The sequence below is a fragment of the Athalia rosae genome, chromosome 5 (genome assembly GCF_917208135.1).
Source record: "Athalia rosae chromosome 5, iyAthRosa1.1, whole genome shotgun sequence".
In the NCBI taxonomy this organism is placed as follows: Eukaryota; Metazoa; Arthropoda; class Insecta; order Hymenoptera; family Athaliidae; genus Athalia; species Athalia rosae.
Window position 1 is genome coordinate 14,608,205 of NC_064030.1, and position 21,483 is coordinate 14,629,687.

Genomic DNA, 21,483 nt, shown 5'->3' on the forward strand with positions numbered 1-21,483 from the left:
GAGTCGAGTTGTATTCGCATACGTCGGAAAAATAAATAAAATTGCGGTCGGTATCAGAGACTCGAAAAATGGTCCACTTTGATATCGAGCCGACTTCGAGGGACGTTTCAGAGTCGATTACCTACCGTTGGAGAGTAGAAATGACCGCCGTTAGACCTAATGGGCAACCATAACCGCGCGATCGTTCAACCGCTAATTGTAGTAGTAGCTGAGTATAGAGTAGCCGGAGTTACGTAATTTCTTTTTCAAATAGTAAGAGCCTGACCGGAAGGAAACCAAAATCGTCGCGGTAAACGTCGTGACCTATATGCGGGAATCGAGGATCGTTATCAGGACGATAGCAGGCAATCGCGTGCCCTTGACGGCGTAGTTGTCGCGAGTGATCCCTCCGAAGAGCTCGACGACCTTCGAAGCGGTCTTCAATGTTTTTTTTTCACCACAAATCGCAAATCGTTGCGCGATCCGCGACAACGAAACACGGCAGTTGTTCCATTCGTGATGTGACGGCGGATCGTGATTCCTTTCTCATATTTTTCTCTCCTTTTTTTTCCTCCCTCCCTCGACCTACAATGTTTCGGTCGAGTCCGTCGCCGCTTTAAATCTGAAAACCCGACTCGCAATCAGCCCCCGACTTTACGGGGCCAGTCGATTTCAGCGGGGTTCGGGGTGGCGTTCGTCGCGTCGATATCTAGCCACCGTTGACCCAGTTTTCCTAGCTCTCCCGGGAGGTGGTGGTGGAGAAAGACAGCAGGGGAAGTAGTCCTTCCGAAGGAATAAAAAAAGCGAGAGAGAGAAGGACGAAGCCCGGCTGCTAGCCGCGGTCGAGCGAGGCTTTCGGGCGGGGGGAGGCGACGGAGAGAACGGAAAAGAAAAGAAAGAAAGAAAAAAAACAAAAAAAACAAACACGGCGGAAGTAACGATACTCTTTCCGGGGTGTCGACGGGCGGGTCGCGAAAACGACGTCGTCGAAAATCGCGATCGCCCGGACCCCCGCCCGCCCGCCGGCAGCCCCGTAGCACCGTAGCGACGGTCGCAACTGTCGTCCCGGATCAGAATTTCGGTCGCCGGGCGAACCCCCGGCCACAATGGGCGGCGGTGGTGGTTGGAGGCGGATGATGACGTACGGAGCGACCTGGTTTGAACTTCCCCCGTGACCCCGGCGACCTCGTCCAACTGACACGCGGCCCTGACCCGGCGCGATCGACCGTTGCGCAGGTCAGCGCCTACTTTTGGCTCACTCACGTCAGGTTCTTCGGTCGACCCCGGGCGACCTGGGCCCCCCCCCCCCTCCCCCTCCACCCACCCCGCCCACTCGCGGGCACCGATGAGGTTAGGGAAGAAATAAGACGGAAAGGAGTGGCGAGGAATTGGGTCGGGGTATCGTCGGAACCGCCGGCGATGCACTTCCCTTTTCGAACGCGACGAATCTAACCCTCGACGGTCACTCGATCGCGGAAAACTTCAAGATCAGTGGTACGAAGGTCTCTCCGTACCGAGGAAGTAGCGAGATCACTTCCGGACGAACGTTCTCTTTGTTTACGGGGTGAGAAACGTTCGTTGCAGGGTTCCTTGCCGGCGGTTAGCGGCAAATTTCAGAGCGTTCAGAGGTTCGAGTGAGAAATCGATCGTAGTAGGCGGTGGGTGGCGCTCGAAACCGCTCCTCCAAGGACTGCCGAGCCAGAGCTAAAAGCGGGGCACTTCGATTTACGTCTGCTGCTTTATACATTTGCGCCCAGGGAGGAAAATCTCGCCCCTCGATCTAGGTCGCGTGAGAATTCCCCGTGTTAACAATATCCATCTACGGATATCTTACGCTCGCGCGAAGGGAAACGACGTTGGATTTTATTTTTTCGTTTCTGTTTTTTTTTTTTCTTTTGTTTCGAAAGCTGACAATCTCGCGGTTACATCGAGCCAACGAGACGGCGGAGTTGCTTCCTGAGGGCGCCGTTGTTTTTTTTTTTACGGCTAATTCGTTTCTCTATGCGGAAATCCTTGCGCACGAAAATTCATAATCGGAACAACCACGAAAAGGGACGACCCGAATACCGAAATCCCCTCCTTTGCGGTTTGAGTGCTCGGGATTTTCTGGGGGACCGACCGTTGGCTTACCCTTTCATTGGTGCAAATATAATTTTTGACCCTTTAAATGCTGTCGGTAAACATTCGCGCGAATACCGTGAGTGAGTTCATATTACCAGGAATCTCGAGATTCCGAAAATTTTTTGGCTGACCTGAATACGATTATCTCGTTCCTACTCACGGGCAAGGACTCTACACTTATTCCATTCTGGATTCGGATTCAGAAGCGATATGCATCGACCGAATTTTCTCCCGTTCGGTGCGAGAGCCGGGTCTCTCTCTTTTTTCTACCTGAGTTCCCTTCGTTTCGACCCTAAGAGCTCTCCGAATGCGGCGATTCGGAGAGGGTACACGGGTATCAAGGAATTCCTCGAGAGGATTGAGTCGGGTCACCCGCTACCCGTCCCACTCTAACCCTCACGAAATTCGTAAGAAGGACGGTAAAATTCACGATTCCGATCCCCACCGTCGCGTTCCACTCGAATGATACCCGTTACGCCATTTGGAACTTGTCAAGACCACGGGATTCCACCGTGATGACCGTCCATTACATCGGTGTCGAGCTGGCGAACGTGAAAATCTGATTGACGGGTTGGATCTGAAAGAACTGTTTCGGGTCGATTTTTCGCTGTAATTAATTCACTCGGATGGAATGTCGGAGGAACCCAATTGGAATCTGCATTCGGCGATTGTTTAACACAATTTTCAACCTCGTGTCGAACGTTCAATTCGATTGCCAAGCCGTTGTCAGGACGACTCGGGACATCGAATCACGAGTCAATTCTGGTCGGTCTTGAACAGGATCCTGCAGGTGGTCGAGTCGATACCTCTTTCAGTCCGTTTTTACCGTTGAGCATCGAGATCCACATGCCAATGGACTGTCGGTTCTCGCACTCGCACTCGAGAGCGAACCGGCTTCCAAACATTCAATTGTGGTCAAAAATTCACCTTCTTCCGAATCGCGCGGGTACAAGAACTCGGTGAAACACAATGTCGTTTGGGACCGGTGACCTTGTCGTGTTCATCGGAGCCTCACGTCGCCGTAATCCCCGTAATCCTCGCTTCCGGTTCGCTCCCAGAAGGATGACTTTGCCAGCCGTCTATTTCAGAACCTTCGGAAAAAACCCGAAGGTCCCTGTACGCCGGTACACTGCCGGTGGTGCGCATCGCAGGTGGGACCGACATTCCGTGCCCTACCAAGCGGACACAGTTACTGCGGCACTCCCGACGCGCGTCACTCGTAATACCTACCACCCTAACAGTACCCCGAGCAGGTACCGACGGGCTACCCCATGAATCGCGATTCCGAAATATATCCCTCGTCATTTCCTGCCGACCAACCTACCAACCTGCCTTTTGTCAGGCTTTGAATCGCCGAGGGGCGGGGCGGGGGGTCACGAGTTCAAGAAGAACGGTGAAGAACCCTTCGAACCACCCGCGGATCGACGCCAGCTGGACGGTCTTATGGAAGCCAGATGATCGTATGGAATCTGGAAACGAGTCCACCGGGGTCCTTGGTCCGATCCAAACGCTACTCCTTTTTGTTCCGTTCTCGAGGACGATGACTTTGGTTTCCAGGAGATCCGACGGTGATAGAAAATTCGTGGAATGACATTTTCCGAAGCAGGATCCAAAACATTCCGAAAATGTCTGATACTGTAAACAGCTGGGAGACCCGATCCAAACGCTACTCCTTTTTGTTCCGTTCTCGAGGACGATGACTTTGGATTCCAGAAGATCCGACGGTGATCGAAAATTCATCGAATGACATTTTCCGAAGCAGGATCCACAACATTCCGAAAATGTCTGATACCGTAAACAGCTGGGGGGGGGGGGGGGGGGGGGTCACACGTCCGAACAGTAGTCTCGCTTGAGGCCGGCTGTTTTTTCAGGTGTTTCGGCTCGTCGCTCGTTTCGTTCTCTAAGCGAGAATTCATCGCGGCCCATGTGCCGAGCCATTCGGCGGTTCGATCGCGAGCGGCGTAGTACGACGTCGTCGTCGCCGCTTCCATCGGAGCCTCCTCCGTCTGCGGGCGTACGGAGGAGGAGGAGGAGGAGGAGGAGGAGTGTGCGAACTAATTCGCTTGGCCCCGTTCCGGGCAACGACGGCCGTGACCTGGCGGGGTGTAACAGGTGGCTGACGTCACCAACGCGAGGGCGCCTTCCCCCACCGTTCGCCGTGACCTGCATCCTCGACGGCGCACCGGCGGCGCACCCATTCAGCAGCGGTGTCGACCTCTCTCCCGGGGTAGACGCGGATCCCCGGGTTCGCTCCTTCCGCAGTAGGTCGTCGAGGAATCGACGAACGGGGCACCCGGTGCTACGGCTGTTGGCGCCAACGCGGGGGAGGAGAATACCGACGATATTCGGACGATGTAGGGGAAGCGAGCGTAGGAAGCGGCGAGAAAAACCGACACGAAGAAACCGAGAAGAAGAAGAGGAAGACTGAGAAGAAGACTGAGAAGAAGAAGAGGCGTCCGGGCTTGGGGCCGGGGTGCGCGCGCCCGCAGTGAAAGTATCGTGTTGGTGCCGGGAGGCTGGTGGTTCTGGCGTTTCTCGTCGGCTCCTCGTGCCGAGCGACGCGCGGACCTTCAGTCAATGACAGTCGGCCGGCGTGATCGCGTCGAACGGAGCGCTCTACCAAACGCAACTTGGTTCGGAAACTGTATACACACACACACTCTCGGTTCGGGTTGTACGGTTACCTCGATACGCCGGAAGATAAACTCGTCCGGGATCCAAAGTGTAACACGTAGTTGAGGTGATTTTTCTCGCTTCGCCCTCGCGCGCGCCCTTCGATACTCTCGCCTTACCTCGCACACCATGACCGCTTGCCAAACTCCGAAGACGGACGTCGGATGACCCCGATGCGTTCCTCGCGATCGGAAGGCCTCTACCTCCTCGGATCAATCGGAGTACGGTGTTGTTACAGTGGTGTGATATCGGTTCCCGGTGTTACGGGGATCGAAGCGTGTCTCGCGTATCGTGAATATTTTCGTTGCGATCGGCGTCGTCAATCGGTATTCTCGCGGGGTGTCGAGTGACGTTTGACGTCTTGATGCTGGTTACCTGGCCCTCCGGAGGGTCGGACGCGGTGGTGCTGATCAAGGATTGCGGTGAAGTAGGAAAAGGAGGAGAAGGAGAAGGAGAATCGTCGAATTTCGGTGAAACGGGAAAGAAAATATCGGACATTTCGGAGATGCTGGCGGTCCCGCGGGTCCCGGTAGCCGGAGTCAAACGTAAATGGTGCGGCGGTGGTTTTCAGGAATCTAGTCCCGAGGTGTCCAGCAGCGGAGTGTTGTCTCCGCCACCCCATTACCATCCCGCCACTCCCGAGTGCGCCGTCAACGCGGACGACCTTCAGATATGGGATCTCGATCTGCAGCGCGGAGCATCCCAGCAAACCACTCGAAAGATCGCACCGGCCGAAACCACGATCTTCAGTTCTTCGGATCCGATATTCTCCTGCGATCCCATCATCGAAGGTACCGATTCGTACGCGACGACCTTTCGCCCCCCCCCCCCCAACTTTCCACATTTCTTCTCCGCGCCTTCTTCAATTTCTCCCGCGTGAGAAACGAGAAACAAAAAACAAAAATGAAAAAAATGAAAAAAAAACACAACAAATTCGTACGCAGCGCTTAAACGGTTCGTTGTTATTATCGTCGGAAGAAGAAAAAGAGCGAGCACGCTCGTCGGTGACTCGCACACTCTCCGTGGGTAACAGCACGGATTCTCGGAACGCAATAAAAAGTAGGTTACGCGATTGCGCAAACCGGTCTCTCGAAACCGCGGTGAGTTTGCGAGTCGTGTCGTACGTTTCGCGCGGGTGAGACGTACCCACGTACCCGCTCGCCTCGTTGTCGATCGGGAGCTCATCTTTGATCGTCGTATCCGGAAATATCGAAGTGCGGATAATGCCACCTCATCTAACACTTTCTCATTCTTTTTTGTCTCATCCACGACGTACTTCCCACGTGACATTTTTCATCGCTCGAGGTCACGTAGCGGAGAAATCTACCAAAAATTTGTCCGGTCGTAGCCCACATCCGAATTTTGACACCGGGGTTATTGTTGAGACGACCCAATCGGATCGTAAACAACGAACACCGTGATCGCAATTCAGCGGCCATGTCAGCAAGTTTTCATAAACGAATATCGCATTCCGTGAGCGAACTTTTCCACCTGATTCCGTCAACGAGTGCATTTCACGTGCCGTTGACAGTCCGCGAATTTCTGGGAACCGTCGCACAGTGCGGCGATTCAACATTTTGGCGAACGTCGTCGCATCGAGATTCCAAGCTGATGCAATCAGAGTCCGTAACCATGATAACCATGGGACTTTTTTGTTCTGTCCACTTTCTACGCGTCGTATCCGTTTTTGTTTTTTCTTTTTCATTTATTTATTTATTTTTTCCGATTTCTGAATTTCTCACTTCCGGATTCCAATCCTGGGATCCGGCTAATGGATCGGTGAAAATGTTGGAATTCATTAGCCAGAAATCGCCGAGAGACCGGGGCGCGTTGCCAGAAACCACACGGCCGCCGTTCTTTTTACCTTGAAAGTACCGTTGCTCCGGCAGGCAATCTTTTCAACGAAACCACGACTCAAAAGGGTCATGCACGTGCGGCAGCCATTGTTTCCCATCCGATTCTAGACTAGCTCTAAATCCCGCTCGACGTTCGACGATTATATTTCCACGAAGGATTTTCGTGGTTCCCCGTTGAACGGGACGTCAGATCGTGGGGCGGGATTTTCGCACATGAGTTGAATCGAAGAGATTCCGAGTTTTTTTTTTTTTTATTCTTTCAATCGGAGCGTTGATTCGAACGACTTTTTTTCTTACTCTCGAAGAAGAAGAATTTCGAGAGTACGAAACGAACGTTCGTAGGGAATGTATAGCTGGCCTAGGGAAATTGAAAGTCGTTTCATTTTATGAATTACGGAGATGAGAAGAAGAAAAAGAGTCGAGTGTGTTAAATTTAAATGCAAAAAGTTGGAAAATTTCCAAGTAGCAAAACCGGAAGACCGAAAACCGAAATCGTTGCTCATTAAGCGTTTGCGAAGAGCGTGCAAAACAGAAAAAAGAAAAACAGAAAAAAAAAAGAAACAGAATCCTCGATCAGTTTTTAGCTTCAATCGGACCAATTTTCACCAATTGACAATCCCCATTAATTCAATTCTTTCTCCCTCGGTCATTCGACATTTTAATCTGACTTCGGCCGAATCGCCTTTGCGATTCTTACTTGTACCGCAGTCGAGTGACTGCCGTTCGCTCTTCCCCGCCGTGTCGGAAATTGTTGAATTGGTTCGTCGGACAAAACGGAAGCACTCAGAGCTGAGCGCTCGTCGTACCTCCGCGAGGCATTCGTATTGGTCGGCGGCGTATAGGTACGCTCCGAAATACCTATACCCCCACCACCCACACATTTAATCGCCCAGTGAAACCGACGACGCCACGCGACTAACGCGCCACACGTTTATTGGTCGGTTGTGTGTGGGTCGACGTCTCGTCCGTGTATCGGTCAGGTCAGTAGGTCACTCTTGCTAGCCGCAACTCGCCGGCTGCGGCCGACGGACGGGACGGAGAGAGACGGGGACCAGAAAGAGCGACGGGGGAGAAAAAAAAAGTAGAGACCGTACGCGCGATGACCACTGCCAACGCCAATTCCATGACAATTGCTAGCTAATTGGAACTCAATTCCACGTCATTTTTCCTCCGTGATATTTATACAGGAGGAAGGGAACGAGAACGCGTAAGCGTTTCGCCACCTCGCTGTTCAGACCAGCGAAACGTCCTTCGAAGGTTCGCCTAACCTTGTCCACGAACTCTTCTGGTCTCTCGCGAAATTGAATTGGGAAAGCATGGATCAGCGTCCGTTCGGTATTCACATCGGAAATGGAAGAGCATACGCTCTTCGGATGGAGGATTGACACTGGTCGATACCGTAGTAGTCGAAGTCGTTAATGGCGTTATCAAGCGCGGTCTGCAGTCGACGTTTGCAGTCGGTGTGAAATGACCTAATATGATAACAACGGACGACCGACCGACCAGCCTCTACGCGACAGTGAAACCGCAAGCCATTTCCGTAGAACGGCGTACGGCTGACAGCGGCGCGGCCTGCTTCTCTTCCTCTTATCGTAGCTTTTCCAGCGAGAATTGACACGACCGTGACCCAGAGAGAGGAGAGACGACTTCGAGCCAACTTCACTACTAAATGGAAACCGATGTTCTCACGACCGTTACGTAACCCGATGGACAACGCATGTGATCGGCGAACCGTCAAGTTCGTGACACCAGAAACAAAAATAACGCCCAAACTCAGGGTTATCGATACGCCGTTCGGAAGATCTACCGACAACTTCGAACAAGTGCCCGGGAACGGCGATCCCCGTGCCTCATTTTTTTTGTTTGTTTTATTTGTTTTTTTTTTCGGTTTTCTACTCGTTGCAACCACCGCCGCAACGGTGACCGGCGGAGCGAGATGCAAGGCTAATAACCCCGCGGAGCTCGGTGTTTATCCTTGAACTTAGTGGAGAAACAGAGCGTTCCTCCACTCGCGCACAACCACCTCACCTCCACTCCTCACTTCGCCTCGCTCTTTGTCCCGCCGTGGAACGACCGAACGAGCGAACACAACTTCGGGATCCAGAATTTCGACGTTATTTTTTCCCGTTCCACTTCAAATTCTGGTTTTTTGAACTTAAGCAACGAAAATGACGACCACGAAGACATGGCCAATCCACGTTGTACCGGTCATTTCATAGAAAAATTAAGTTCGGTTCCATCGTACGGAAAAAAGGCGATGGGAATGATCGAAGGGGATCGAAAGGAGCGAAGAGCGGAGTCCGGACGGTTTTTCGAGTCGAGAAAATAGCGCGGGACAAGGCCAGGGCTGGTGAACGTACGGGCGCGATCGGTTAAAAATGAAAGAGGGGCAAGAACGGTCTTGCGCAACATTTGAGTACACCGGTCGTTCGTTCGTTCGTTCGTTGGTTCGTTCGGTCGGACGAACGACGCGGTAGCGGCGTTACGCCAGTATGCCTCGCTTGTAAACACGCCGCTGGCTAAAAGTCGGAGAACTAGATCCGTTCGCCTGTGTAGCTCTATACACAGGCGAACGGACGCTCTCGACTTCTCGTAGACAATCCCGAAACACGCAGCTTGTTCCGCTTGAGGAAAAAAGTAAAATAGAATCCACGTCGAAATTCCCACCGAACTCCCCTTCCGATTACAGAGTCGTTGTCGTCGTCGTCGTTGTCGTTGTCTTCTTCGCTTTTCGTGCGGAGGACCGTCGTCGTCGTGGTTCGCGACGTTAAAAATTAACGCTCCCCAGGTTATTTTTCATAGTCAGCCGATTTTTAGCCAACCGTAGCGATCGTTTGACCGTTCCGGTATCGACAGAGATCTCCGGAGTATGAACGTGGTCAGCTCATCGTAAGCCGTACGATTCCTCCGTGGGTAAGAAAACTGCGCTCCGAACGAGAATCGTGAAACCTCGAGTTTCGTCATCGACTCGACTTTGAATAAATCACGCGAATCGATGATCAACCAGCGGCGTAATTATCTCGCCGAGATCTTTATTACACATTCGATAAATCATCACATCCCGCCGTGAATCACGCCTAGAGCCTCCTTCGTTTCTATCTCTGACCGTAGAGAAACTTCGTTGCAACCTTTGTCGTTGGTCGAAGGTGAATCCCGAACGCGAAAATCCAAAATCCGTCGGCTTTGTTATCGAACTTCCGATTGTTGACCAAGAACGGAAGCGTCGAAAAAGTTGGTTGGGTTAGGTGACTCTAATTTGTCAGCCTCGAGATTTTCGCGGCGAGCATCGAAACCAGCTGGCTCTCGTTTCGTTTGCTCGCTTCATCCAGCGTCGGAATCTCCGCTGCGCGTTACTCACCTCCGGTATACATAGATATATATGAGCGTGCTCACATGAAATGAATATACATACCTTGGTGCATATACAAAAGTTGGAGGACGTGTTGCGCGTTGCACCTTTTCGGATGCCACCATTTCTCGCTGCCAGGGTGCAGCCGTATAGCGATGAATTTCAATAAGTATTTCTAACAAATATGAACGCAGTTGGAGAACTTACCGTACTTTTACGCATGGAACGTCATCGAAATTGACGTGTAACACATTCGAGGAATATACGTTCGATGAAAATATTTCAACTTTTGTACGTACACACACACCTTCCGACAGGCGTGCCTATCCGTTGCTCAATTTTCATTGTCCCGTCAAAAGCGTCGTGAAAACGAATGTTTTCCAAAGATTCTAAAACTTCTAGAATCCGTGGCTGGTGTTCCATTGTCGTTGAAAAAAAAAAAAGCGTCGGACAAAAATTTATTCTAATGTATTTCGCGCACCGATCGCTGCGATACTTGTTAAAAGAAGCAAAACGAAAAAAAAATAGATCTCCATTTTGAATACATCCGTACTACAGGGAAAAAAAAATCCTGAAGCACCACGTGCCGATTATTCATCGACGAATCGTCGGTAATAATTGATGGGCGAAAACAAAAGTTGGCGAAAAAATTTTATAACAATATTATCCCACTGACACTATGTGTAACTAAAGCTGAAACGTCAACCTACTTTCCCAAAGAAACTTAACTCAAACACAAGTGCACGATAAACGCTCTTCACGCGTAACTATATCTACAGCTAACTCTTTTTTCCCCCCCTTTTTGTTTTTTTTTTTTTTTTTTTTTTCTTTTTTTGGTGTTTTTTTTTTGTGTGTCTTTTTTGTATGCATATACAAGGTGATTTGTAGATGAGGCAATTTCTTTGGAAGTAATGCGTATAATAAATATGTACATGTATAAATATATAATACCTACATACGTCGGTATACTATAATAACTTTCTAAAAGAGAAACATACTTTTCGTGCGTGGTCACAGGTGTACGGAGGACTAATCAAACCGAAGACAATTTGAATTACACGAACTTCCCAAAAGTATTAACACCACCGTCGTCTTCATTACCATTATCATTGTTACTACTAACTTACATTCGTGCGATTACATATCGCACAACTACGACACGACGATTACATTGTCAACAAAAAAGAAGAAGGACTGTCAAGTAATAACGGTAATTTTTGTTACAATGTTGAAAAAAATAATTGTTGGAATTGAACAAATTGCGTAATATCTATAGTTTTTTTTTTTTCTTCGGTGATCTTATACTAAAGTTCACGAATGACTTACCTTGTGGATCAATGTTGATGATACCAATAACGATATGAATCCAGATGACGAAATTTAACCGTAAAATTAAAAACGTTAGAGAAACAAGTTTGTTGACAACATTGTAAATTGTTTTTCTTTCTAACTTCAATTTTTTTTTTGTCATCGTGACCATACAGAAAAAAAAACCGGATTCTAAAATTAATCTGGATGATGGTGTAATAATAATAATGATAATAATAATAATAATAATAATGATACTATTCGTACTTATAGTTCCGTGAAGCAACGAGGAATATATATAATATTTTGAACCTGTAGAACACCGGTGACCGCGAAGCCGATCGTTCAGGTTACTCCGTGTTGTTTTCTAATGCCGCGTATTGCCCTTCTCTTTGACGATAGAAGCACGTTTTCTGCAGCACTTTAAATGGCGATCTACCATCTACGGGGATTTGAAGGCTATCGGATAAAATCGACGAGCCATACTACAGCCTCAACACACTCGTTACTTGATATAGTGTGTAATTTATAGGTTAGGTTGGGTATATACGCCTTGCGCAAGTGAGAAAGATCGAGCGAAGCCAGAGTCAAGGCCGCTCACTGCTCCGCAACGGGCTACTAACCACCGAGGAAACTTAATAGTACATCGTCATTATCATCATCATTATCATCATCATCATCATCTCATACCTGTTGCGCTATAGTTTGGTACCGCGGTGTTCTGCCGCCCGATGTGAAATCACAATACACAGATACGATTCACGTCTCAATCTCCCCGAGTCCTGCGATTTTTTCTCCCGTCTTCGAAAACTTCGCTTTCCTATCGGCGTATGCGAATTTCGACGGACGAAATCCGGAGCGTCGGTGTCGCCATTGCCGCGTTTTATACGACGGGAAATGGTAAATGGATGAGCAGAAGAACGTGACCTTGAAATATACTTGTTTATCAAGCTGTGCAGTTCTCCCGGGAAATTGTTACATAAATCGGTATTCCTACCGTTGTACGTGCGTCCGTCTCTCTCGCATGCGAACGGGAATGTCTGTTGCATTTTGCATAGCAGGATAACGAAACTGGACGGTCGGGTCGGTGTGTGTGTGTGTGCCAGGTACTAAAATAAGCACTCCGGTAACTCGGTAAATGAAATTCATCGACTCGCGCTCTCGATGACTCACTGGCACCGCGTCCTCCTTCTTCTTCTTCTTCTTCTTCTTCTCGTTCTTCTTCTTCTTCTCCTCCTCCTCCTCCTTCCTCCGCTGCTGCCTCGCCGACTGCCACTTCTTATTCTGGTGTGCGTAGAAAATTTGTAACTCATCGTCGAGTCGCCTACACTTCACCTCACCTCACTTCACTTCACTTCACTTCACTTCGCCTTATCCTTTCCAATCCCACACCGGTTCTCGACGGTCCGCATTTTTAAAGCCCCCGGATACATCGTTCCCCCGCAGACCAACACTCTTGGCACCGATCGAAAACTACACGCTTCTTTTAATCGGAACGTGTGTTCGGCCTGGTACCGTTTTACCCCTCTGGTTCCTTCTCGGACTTCTGTCCGTTAAAACATCGGCTGACTAAAATCTCCTTCGTCATTCGAACGCGGATGTAAAACGTTCTGGTTATGGCTTCCTCGGGATTCGAGCAACGTCTTTCGACGAACTCGAGTGTTCGATCGTCCATATTGAACTCATTGTCAGTAAAGAACGCAAAGTTGCAACTTCAATTCGAACTTTTCCGGTTCTCGTCGATCCTTCCGGATCCTCTGACCTGCAACGATTTTCTTTTCCCCACCTTCGAATCCTCAGCGATTGCTCAGAATTCGTTCATCTCACGTTTCGCCGCGCATCTTTGCGATCTACGGTAATTATATCTCTGGGTCTAGTTCTAGGCCGAGTGTGGCGAGATGTGTTTTTCAACGATACACCGTACGAATGTAAAATGAAGTACACGTGCAGCCGGAACGTTCGCCATGTAACCATTATATCCTCTTATCGCGCTCACATATATATATATGCGTATAGTTCGTTTCATAGATACAAACTCTTCACGTGGAACGTGTAGAAGTCACGCTTGGTGAAAGTACCACCGCATGTATAAAACATCGTTACACGGAACGCTACGTGTGTACGTATAGACGTAATACAAATGTACCTGTAACCGCGTGAACAGGAACTGGTACCATAGCTAGGGTACCATTGTGTACGTCCAGTGCTTCTCAACCACGAGTTGCGCTGGTTATTCTTTTTTAAAAAAGAGTTGCGGTCTGACGCAAGGTCAGGCATCTAGTCGATTGTATTCATAAGTGTGTTTTTTTGTCCATTGGACTGTTTTTCAGGAAGGGACGACTTATCGCCACCAAGTTCGTTGAACGGTTACAGCGCGGACAGTTGCGATGCGAAGAAGAAGAAGGGTCCGACGCCTAGGCAGCAGGAAGAACTATGTCTCGTTTGCGGCGATCGGGCGTCCGGTTACCACTACAACGCCCTAACTTGCGAAGGTTGCAAGGGTTTCTTCAGACGCAGTATAACGAAAAACGCAGTTTATCAATGCAAGTACGGTAATAACTGCGAGATCGATATGTACATGCGTCGCAAATGTCAGGAGTGTAGATTGAAAAAATGTCTCACCGTTGGCATGCGGCCGGAATGTGTCGTTCCGGAATACCAGTGCGCCGTGAAACGCAAGGAGAAGAAGGCCCAGAAGGTAGGGGTAAGGAAACTTCGATTTGATCAAATTATTAACGACCCACACCATACAAACGAACGCAACTTTGACCGGTATCAGGCACAGACGACAAACTTCGATCGAAACACTATTTTGTTTACCCTCAAACATTCTCGTTTCTGGGAAACGGAACATTTTTTTTTTTGACATTTTTGGACATCGACCGCGATCCAGCGTCCTTCTCTGCGCTTTCTGATCGAGGATCTCTTTTTTTTTTTGTTTGTCGCTCCCTCAGGAAAAGGATAAACCGAACAGTACAACGATGAACGGTTCACCTGGCAGCCTGAGCGGTATGGGCGCCGATCAAATGGGGGTGAAACTGGAACCGGCAGAGACTGAAACGCTAACTATGCTCGGAGGTAGCAGTAGTACGAGCATAATAAACCACAACGGGGTGAAACCCGTGAGTCCCGAGCAGGAGGAACTCATCCACAGGCTCGTCTATTTCCAGGACGAGTACGAGCAGCCCAGCCCGGAGGATCTCAAAAGAATCACGGTACGGAAATCGGAAAATTAGAAGGAGATAATCGATCGAGTCCCAGTTTCGTGGTTTTCGCGAAAGTTTGGCGAAGTTTTACATTTTTTTTTTTTTTCTAATGGTCTTTCAGAACGAACCCAATGACGGAGAAGACCCCAGCGACTTCGGGTTCAGACACATAACCGAAATATCGATATTAACCGTGCAGCTTATCGTCGAATTCGCGAAGAGGTTACCTGGGTTCGACAAATTGCTTAGAGAGGATCAAATAGCTCTTCTCAAAGCTTGTTCGAGCGAAGTAATGATGCTAAGAATGGCGAGAAGGTACGACGTACAAACGGACAGCATCGTGTTCGCCAACAATCAACCCTACACAAGGGATAACTACAACATCGCCGGTATGGGCGAGACGATCGAAGATCTCCTTAGATTTTGTCGACAAATGTTCACAATGAAAGTCGACAACGCTGAATACGCTTTACTCACAGCCATCGTTATTTTTGCTGGTGAGTACAACCATCTAATTTCGGTATCGCACAGGGCAGGTGGGGCAATTTCGAACTCTGGGGCAAAACGATCCAGGTTAACAAGGAATCGTCCTGCTGCCCCACTAGTTCTCATTGCCCCACATCCTCCCTTGAATCGTATCGGAGAAGTTTCATGCGATTCAGAAAACCGTTCATCGGTGGATCAAAAAATCATTCATCGTAGATTACTTTCCTCGATGACAAGGTTGATGGCATCTTTTTGGTTGGAATGATTCTTTTTCGATGAATGAAAATCTGTTCGATGATATCGAACGTAAAAACGTTCGAATCATTCGAACGATATTTTGGCGCTGAGCTAACCAAAGCTCAACGTCAGTTTCATTTTGTTCAGTTGACAGCAAAATTCGTTTGCTTAGATGAACTTGTTTAGTACACTTCTCCGATCTTTATGCAATATTTCTGCACAGGTATACCTTAACCTATAAATCTGAATCCTTCTGACATTTTCGCGTTATTACGAATAATTTCAGAGAGACCAGCTTTAGTGGAGGGATGGAAGGTTGAAAAAATACAAGAGATCTACCTCGAGGCGTTGAAGGCGTACGTGGACAACCGAAGAAGACCAAAGTCTGGGATGATATTCGCTAAGCTCCTATCAGTGTTGACGGAACTGCGAACTCTGGGTAATCAGAACAGCGAGATGTGCACAAGTCTAAAACTAAAGAACAAAAAGTTGCCTCCCTTCCTCGCCGAGATATGGGACCTGATGCCCTAGTTTTCTTGTGTAATTTTGTTTCATTTGGTTACAATGATTTTTCTTAAACGAAAAACAAAAAAAAAGCAAAGAAAAGATGAAAATAACAAACGAAATTTATTTTTAATCTACTTTATTTGTTTTTTCTTTTATTTTGGCCGTTACGTTGGCTACTGTGTGCGTCCCACGGCGCGGCGCCGTGACTTTTATACTAGTGCACCGCTATGCTACTGTCTCGAATTCAAAAAAGGGAGCGAAACAAAAAAAATTTTAAACCTTCCATTCTTACAGCAACATAATTCGTACAAACTTTGCTCTTCAACTTCATCGTTAAACTAACTGTTCAACCAAACTTACGACACTACCGAATTAATTCAATAGAAAAGAAAACTATGCAACGCGGCATAAATCTCGTTGTAAAATAAACAAAAAGCAAAAGTTATTCTCACTTTTCTTCGATGTTCTACATACCATTACGGATAATTTATGTATGCTTACAAAAATTGAGGTAAAAATTTTTCGACTTTTTGAGAGACAGTGGCGAGGCACGCAGGCTGTGATACGTAGAGACAGTACCGAGACTATAAGGAGCTACATACACTTATAATAATATACATTAAAGACAAAAAAAAAAAAATTACGACTATACTATTATATAGGTACATGTATTATATAATATTATAACTACATACCTACGATGTATATCCCCCGAAACTACTCCCGATGATATAAAGAAAGAAAGAAAGAAAGAAAAAAAAGCAAAACACAAACAAACGAGAACTCATGAAAAAAAACATAATAATAATAATATTAATAACATTAATAACAATATTAATAACAATAATAATAATAATGACATGTTAAAGAATAATGTAAAACGTGGAATATGTATAACGCGATTAGCACATACCTATGGATAGAATAAAACAGAAAAAATTGAAATGAAGAAAAAGGTTAATAATAATTATTATTAAAAATAAAAAATGGACATTACAAATTGGAAATACGAGAGAGAGAGAGAGAGAGAGAAAGAAAAAGAGTGAGAGAGAGAAAGAGTGAGAGAGAGAGAGAATGACGATAAGAAACATATATGAATATATTTAAGGGAATAGTAATATGTCGTGCGAGTTGGTGAGGGAAAACTGTTGAGCAGTGAAAATAAAGATTGAAAATAAAAAGAAAGAATAAAAAGCGAACACGTTTTTCGCAAAAATGATAATAAGGCGTGAATAATACCGACACGATTACGAATAAATAAAATAAAAGAAGAAAAAAAACTAATTACGATAGAGTCTATATCACACGCATAGCATAATAATATATTGCTAGTATGTATGTTGTTTATAGAAAAAGAAAATAATTATTAAAGAAACAAACAAAAAAAAAAAAACTTACAAAATGAACAAAAAAAGCAAAAAAAAAAACACGTAAACACAAAAAAAGAAAACTTCAATCACAGAAAAAACGATTGATGTTGTTAATTGACATGGATAGTGATGATGATGGTGTTGATGACGATTGACAGGTGAATATTGTAGAAATTCAAATTTTAAGAGAAGATAAAAGAAAAGAAAAAAACAACACGAGTATGTAATTAAATATAAGCGAGTAACCATATTATATTATATAAAAAAATATATAAATATATATATATATATACATATATATATAAAGATAGTTAAGTTAAAAAATAATGAATAAATTAAGTGATTAATTAATAAGTGATTGATTAATTAAACGTAAGTGATTCAAGTACACACACAGAGAGACACATATATCTATATATATTTATGTGAATATGTATAAATATATGTGAAGATTTTAAGTAATTAATTAATTAATGAAAGAGAAAAAAACAAAAATATGAAAAAAATAACAAGGCTAGAAGGTAGTGAGTTTTAGTCAGTCAGGCTAGGCTATAGGTGACCCGAGTCAAGTGCAAAGCCCTGTGCCTTCAGCAGCGGACATCGGCTCACCGACAAACGAAAAAACATGAAATTTAACCGTCCGTTTTAATTTTTTAATAAAAGAATAAATAAATAATGAAAAAAATACGAAAAGAATAAAGAAAAATGAGAAAGCAAAAAGATGTGGAAGAATTAATTAATTAATCAATAACAACAACAACAACAACAAAATTTCTTAAGATATTCACCTAAGTAATGTAATGGAGAACAAAAACAGAAGAAAAAAAACATCATTCGATTTAACGTAACATCATATTATCAGAGAGGGGATGTATTGTGCATATGGAAAAAAGATAATGCAACAACATAAACAACAACAACAACAACAACAAAATAATGATTTAGGTTTTGGGAAATCGACCGTGAACAACAACAAAGCGTATGTTCAACTGTACAACAATTATAATAGTTTTGTTCGAAACTGAAAACACAAAAAAGGTAATAGAAAAAAAGGTAGAGGGCTCGAATCTGAAACAGAAAGAGGATTGAAAACAGGTTTGTACATTGAAATAGAATCGTAGAGAAAGAAGGGAAAAATTGATCAACGATAGTCAATCATGTGGGATCGGAACGAATCGGAAAAATACCTGGGGGGAAAAAAAAAGAAATGAAAAGGTGAAAAATCAAATGAAAGGTTAAACATAAACATTAGAACCACGGAACGGATCGCTGTTTCTTCGAGACACAATTGGTATAATATAATTATTACTTATTATCGACGTATACGTACGATGTTCGGGATCGCAGCACGAGAAAATGAAAGAGGAAGGAACAACAATAATGCAAATATCAAATTGAGTAATCAAAGTTTGGAATAATGGAAGTAATGATTTAGTTGTGCGAAGAAGAAGAGATCAATCGCCTCAGATTCAAATTTAACAACAAAAAAGAAACAAAACTCAATAAATTGAAAAGCGGGAGGGAAAAAAAAAACCAAAAAAAAGATTCTCGATGTTGTAACACTGTATAAAAAAAAAAACAAAAAAAACTACTGTAATGCTATCTCGTAATATGTAACATGCAGTTATATAATTCTACCTAATATTACACATACATAATATATTATGTATAATAAGTAACAGCGATTAATACGTCATTAATAATCATAAAACGTATATCTATAATATACTTATAATATAATAAATACATACAGATATGGTATATGTATAATGTATATAATAGTACGTGTGAATATGAAGTAATCGAAAAAGTCATTTTTAGAATGATGAGAGAGAAAAATTGAGGTAACGAATAAAATTGAAAATTTTTTCTAAGAAATATAAAGGTGGATGATTTTTTTACAATCGATTCGGATTTTACTCGTATTGTATTTATTCATTCAATATATATTCTTTTTTTTTTTACACGTATTAATATATATCACGTATATATGTACACGATAATAATATACGTATGATATTTATAATAATGAATAATAATTAATTAAGTGCGGCATGTCATTTTACAAGAAACATAACGATGCGATATTCGAAGGGTTGTTTTACTTCTTGATCAACGGCTGGAAACAACTCTATCCACGCAATGTTCGATATATCTAATTTATTTGGCGGTTTTTGCAAACCGCCTGAATTAATATTATAAATGAAAAAAAAAAAAGAAGAAAAAAAAAAAACAACACGTGAAGAATTAACACACAATATAATAATGTTATTTAGCCGTGGGTCAGGGACGTACGCAACGCCTTTTAACAAATGAAGAAATACTACGTAATGCCATTGGGCAGACACTGCCACACCGATGCGTGAACAAAATAACACCCGACACCTCCACCACGATACAACAGAAATTAATCAACACCGCAGCATCCAAGAACAGCTCACAATGATTGCGAAGGAGGTTGGCGGGGCAGAAGATTTGATTTACTTTGATCGTACCCATCGCTCTTTGATGCACTATGACGTTGAATGACTGTTGAGGGGGCAGGTAGGCTGGATTCTCAACAAGTCTGGTGATGAAGATCACATTGAACTTGATTACTGCCTGAGTTTGAAAAGGATTTGAAAATCTTGGGAGAAACTTTTGTTGGTCAAAATCCGTCGTCGAACAAATGAGGAGTACTTAGAGTGCGGAGGGAAGTTGATAGAAAAGAAAATCGGGTCGACTCCTCCGTCAACCTCTTCGAAGAACCAACAACAAAATCGACCAGAGCAACAATAACCAGCAACAATAACAAAAAACAAAGAGAACACACGACACCATGAACAACATTGATATCGATATTTAAATTGCCTAGCTACATCTAGCTTTGTTCGGAACGAATCATACATACTTAAATTTGTAAGTTCTAATAACTTTATACGGAGATGAGGTAGAACAAGAAAAAGAAAGAAGATAGCATAGAAAAGGAAGAGAAAAAAACAATTGGAAAAAAGCAAATCGTTAAAGTTAAAAAAAAAAAATTGTCACCATTATATTATGTAATAATTGATAACGTATATAAGCACCAACATAGTTTACACCTAAATCTATATGATATACATATTACATACCACACATACATGCATATTGTACATAAAACACAGAGCAAAATTGGCGCGTGTAAAAAAATTTCAAACTATCTAAGAGCGTATGTGAATGTAACATAAAGCCGGTTTCTTTAATCGAATCGGTAATGATTCGCGATAAAAGTAATAGCGATAGAAAAAATCAATTTTCATCACGATTACATAACACACACGATCACGAGGATATAATTCTGACTATCATTATGATTATTATACGTTAAAGAGAAGACGAGGTAAAAAAAATTAAATTATAAAAAAAAAAAAGGAAAAAATGTACTGACGGCATGGCGAACCGGCCTCAAAATTTATTAATCGTATTAATTAATAATCTAATGCTAATTAGCATATTTTATAAGGCGTGCAAATAAAAATGAGAAAAATAAGTGAATAAATAAAAATAGGACAATGGATGGCAGGCCAATCGCGTTCTCTAAATTCGTGAAACATCTAATTCATTCTTATTCACCCTTGATATTTTTGAAGAATTGCGTGAAAACGCGATGAATCATTTTTCATTTCAATGATTTCCGATCGTTGAATTGCTTTCATTTTAGAATTTCTTCTTTCGTGACCGTTAACGATTAGACGATGTATTTTCATCCATGCGCATCAAAATTGAAAACAAAAGTCTTTTATTTCATTTTTTTTTTTTTTTTGTTCTTGAACTTTATTTGTCATAGGTATTATACGTATTTTACATGAATTAAATTAAAATACATAAGTAAATAAAATAAATAACTTTCGCAATTCTGAGATCACTGCCAAGACGTTTTTTTTTTAAAGTAAAACGTCGGTTTTGTCGTCTATATAGATGTTGTCATTACGTCGCTTTAAGCGAATCGAAAAGAACAATGAAAATAAAACATGAAAAATGAAAAAAAAAAATAGAAAAACACAAAAAACATACAATAAGGAACAAAAAAAACGAATGAAAACGACTACAAATTTTTTTAAGGTCACGTTACTATATCACCTACTGCCAGCTTATTCTTAGAATCAAGTTTTATGTGTTTCTAAACTATCTAATATTATGACAATGTTGTAATTATCATTATTATTATTGTTACGGTTATTATTATTGACATATGTACGTACCTATACTTCTATTCAATAATAGTTCGTTGAAAGAAGACAGAAAAGAAATGATAATTATTCTTGATGGTCGCCATCTTGTTGTGTTAGACATCTAATCTAATCTAACCTCAAAATTAAATTCATCTTGATTAAATATTCTGCATTAACGCGTTGAGAAACAAAAATAATAAT

The 21,483-nt window shown here is 43.8% G+C and overlaps 1 protein-coding gene across 5 annotated transcripts in view; it reads left to right on the forward strand.

Moving 5' to 3' along the window:
• The window catches only part of LOC105684349 (ecdysone receptor), a 58,748-nt gene extending 37,659 nt beyond the window's left edge, over positions 1–21,089 (forward strand). For 3 of the 5 annotated variants that reach the window (XM_048655906.1, XM_048655907.1, XM_048655908.1), the window contains 4 exons: positions 13,617–13,990; positions 14,241–14,501; positions 14,614–14,989; positions 15,502–21,089. In XM_048655906.1, the coding sequence (XP_048511863.1) occupies positions 13,617–13,990; positions 14,241–14,501; positions 14,614–14,989; positions 15,502–15,746 (1,256 nt within the window). In that variant the 3' untranslated portion in view covers positions 15,747–21,089. Of the gene's footprint in view, positions 1–4,015; positions 5,565–13,616; positions 13,991–14,240; positions 14,502–14,613; positions 14,990–15,501 lie in introns of those variants that run through there. The other 2 variants (XM_012397633.3, XM_048655909.1) reach the window with 2 other exon arrangements.
• The last annotated feature ends 394 nt before the right edge of the window (positions 21,090–21,483 follow it).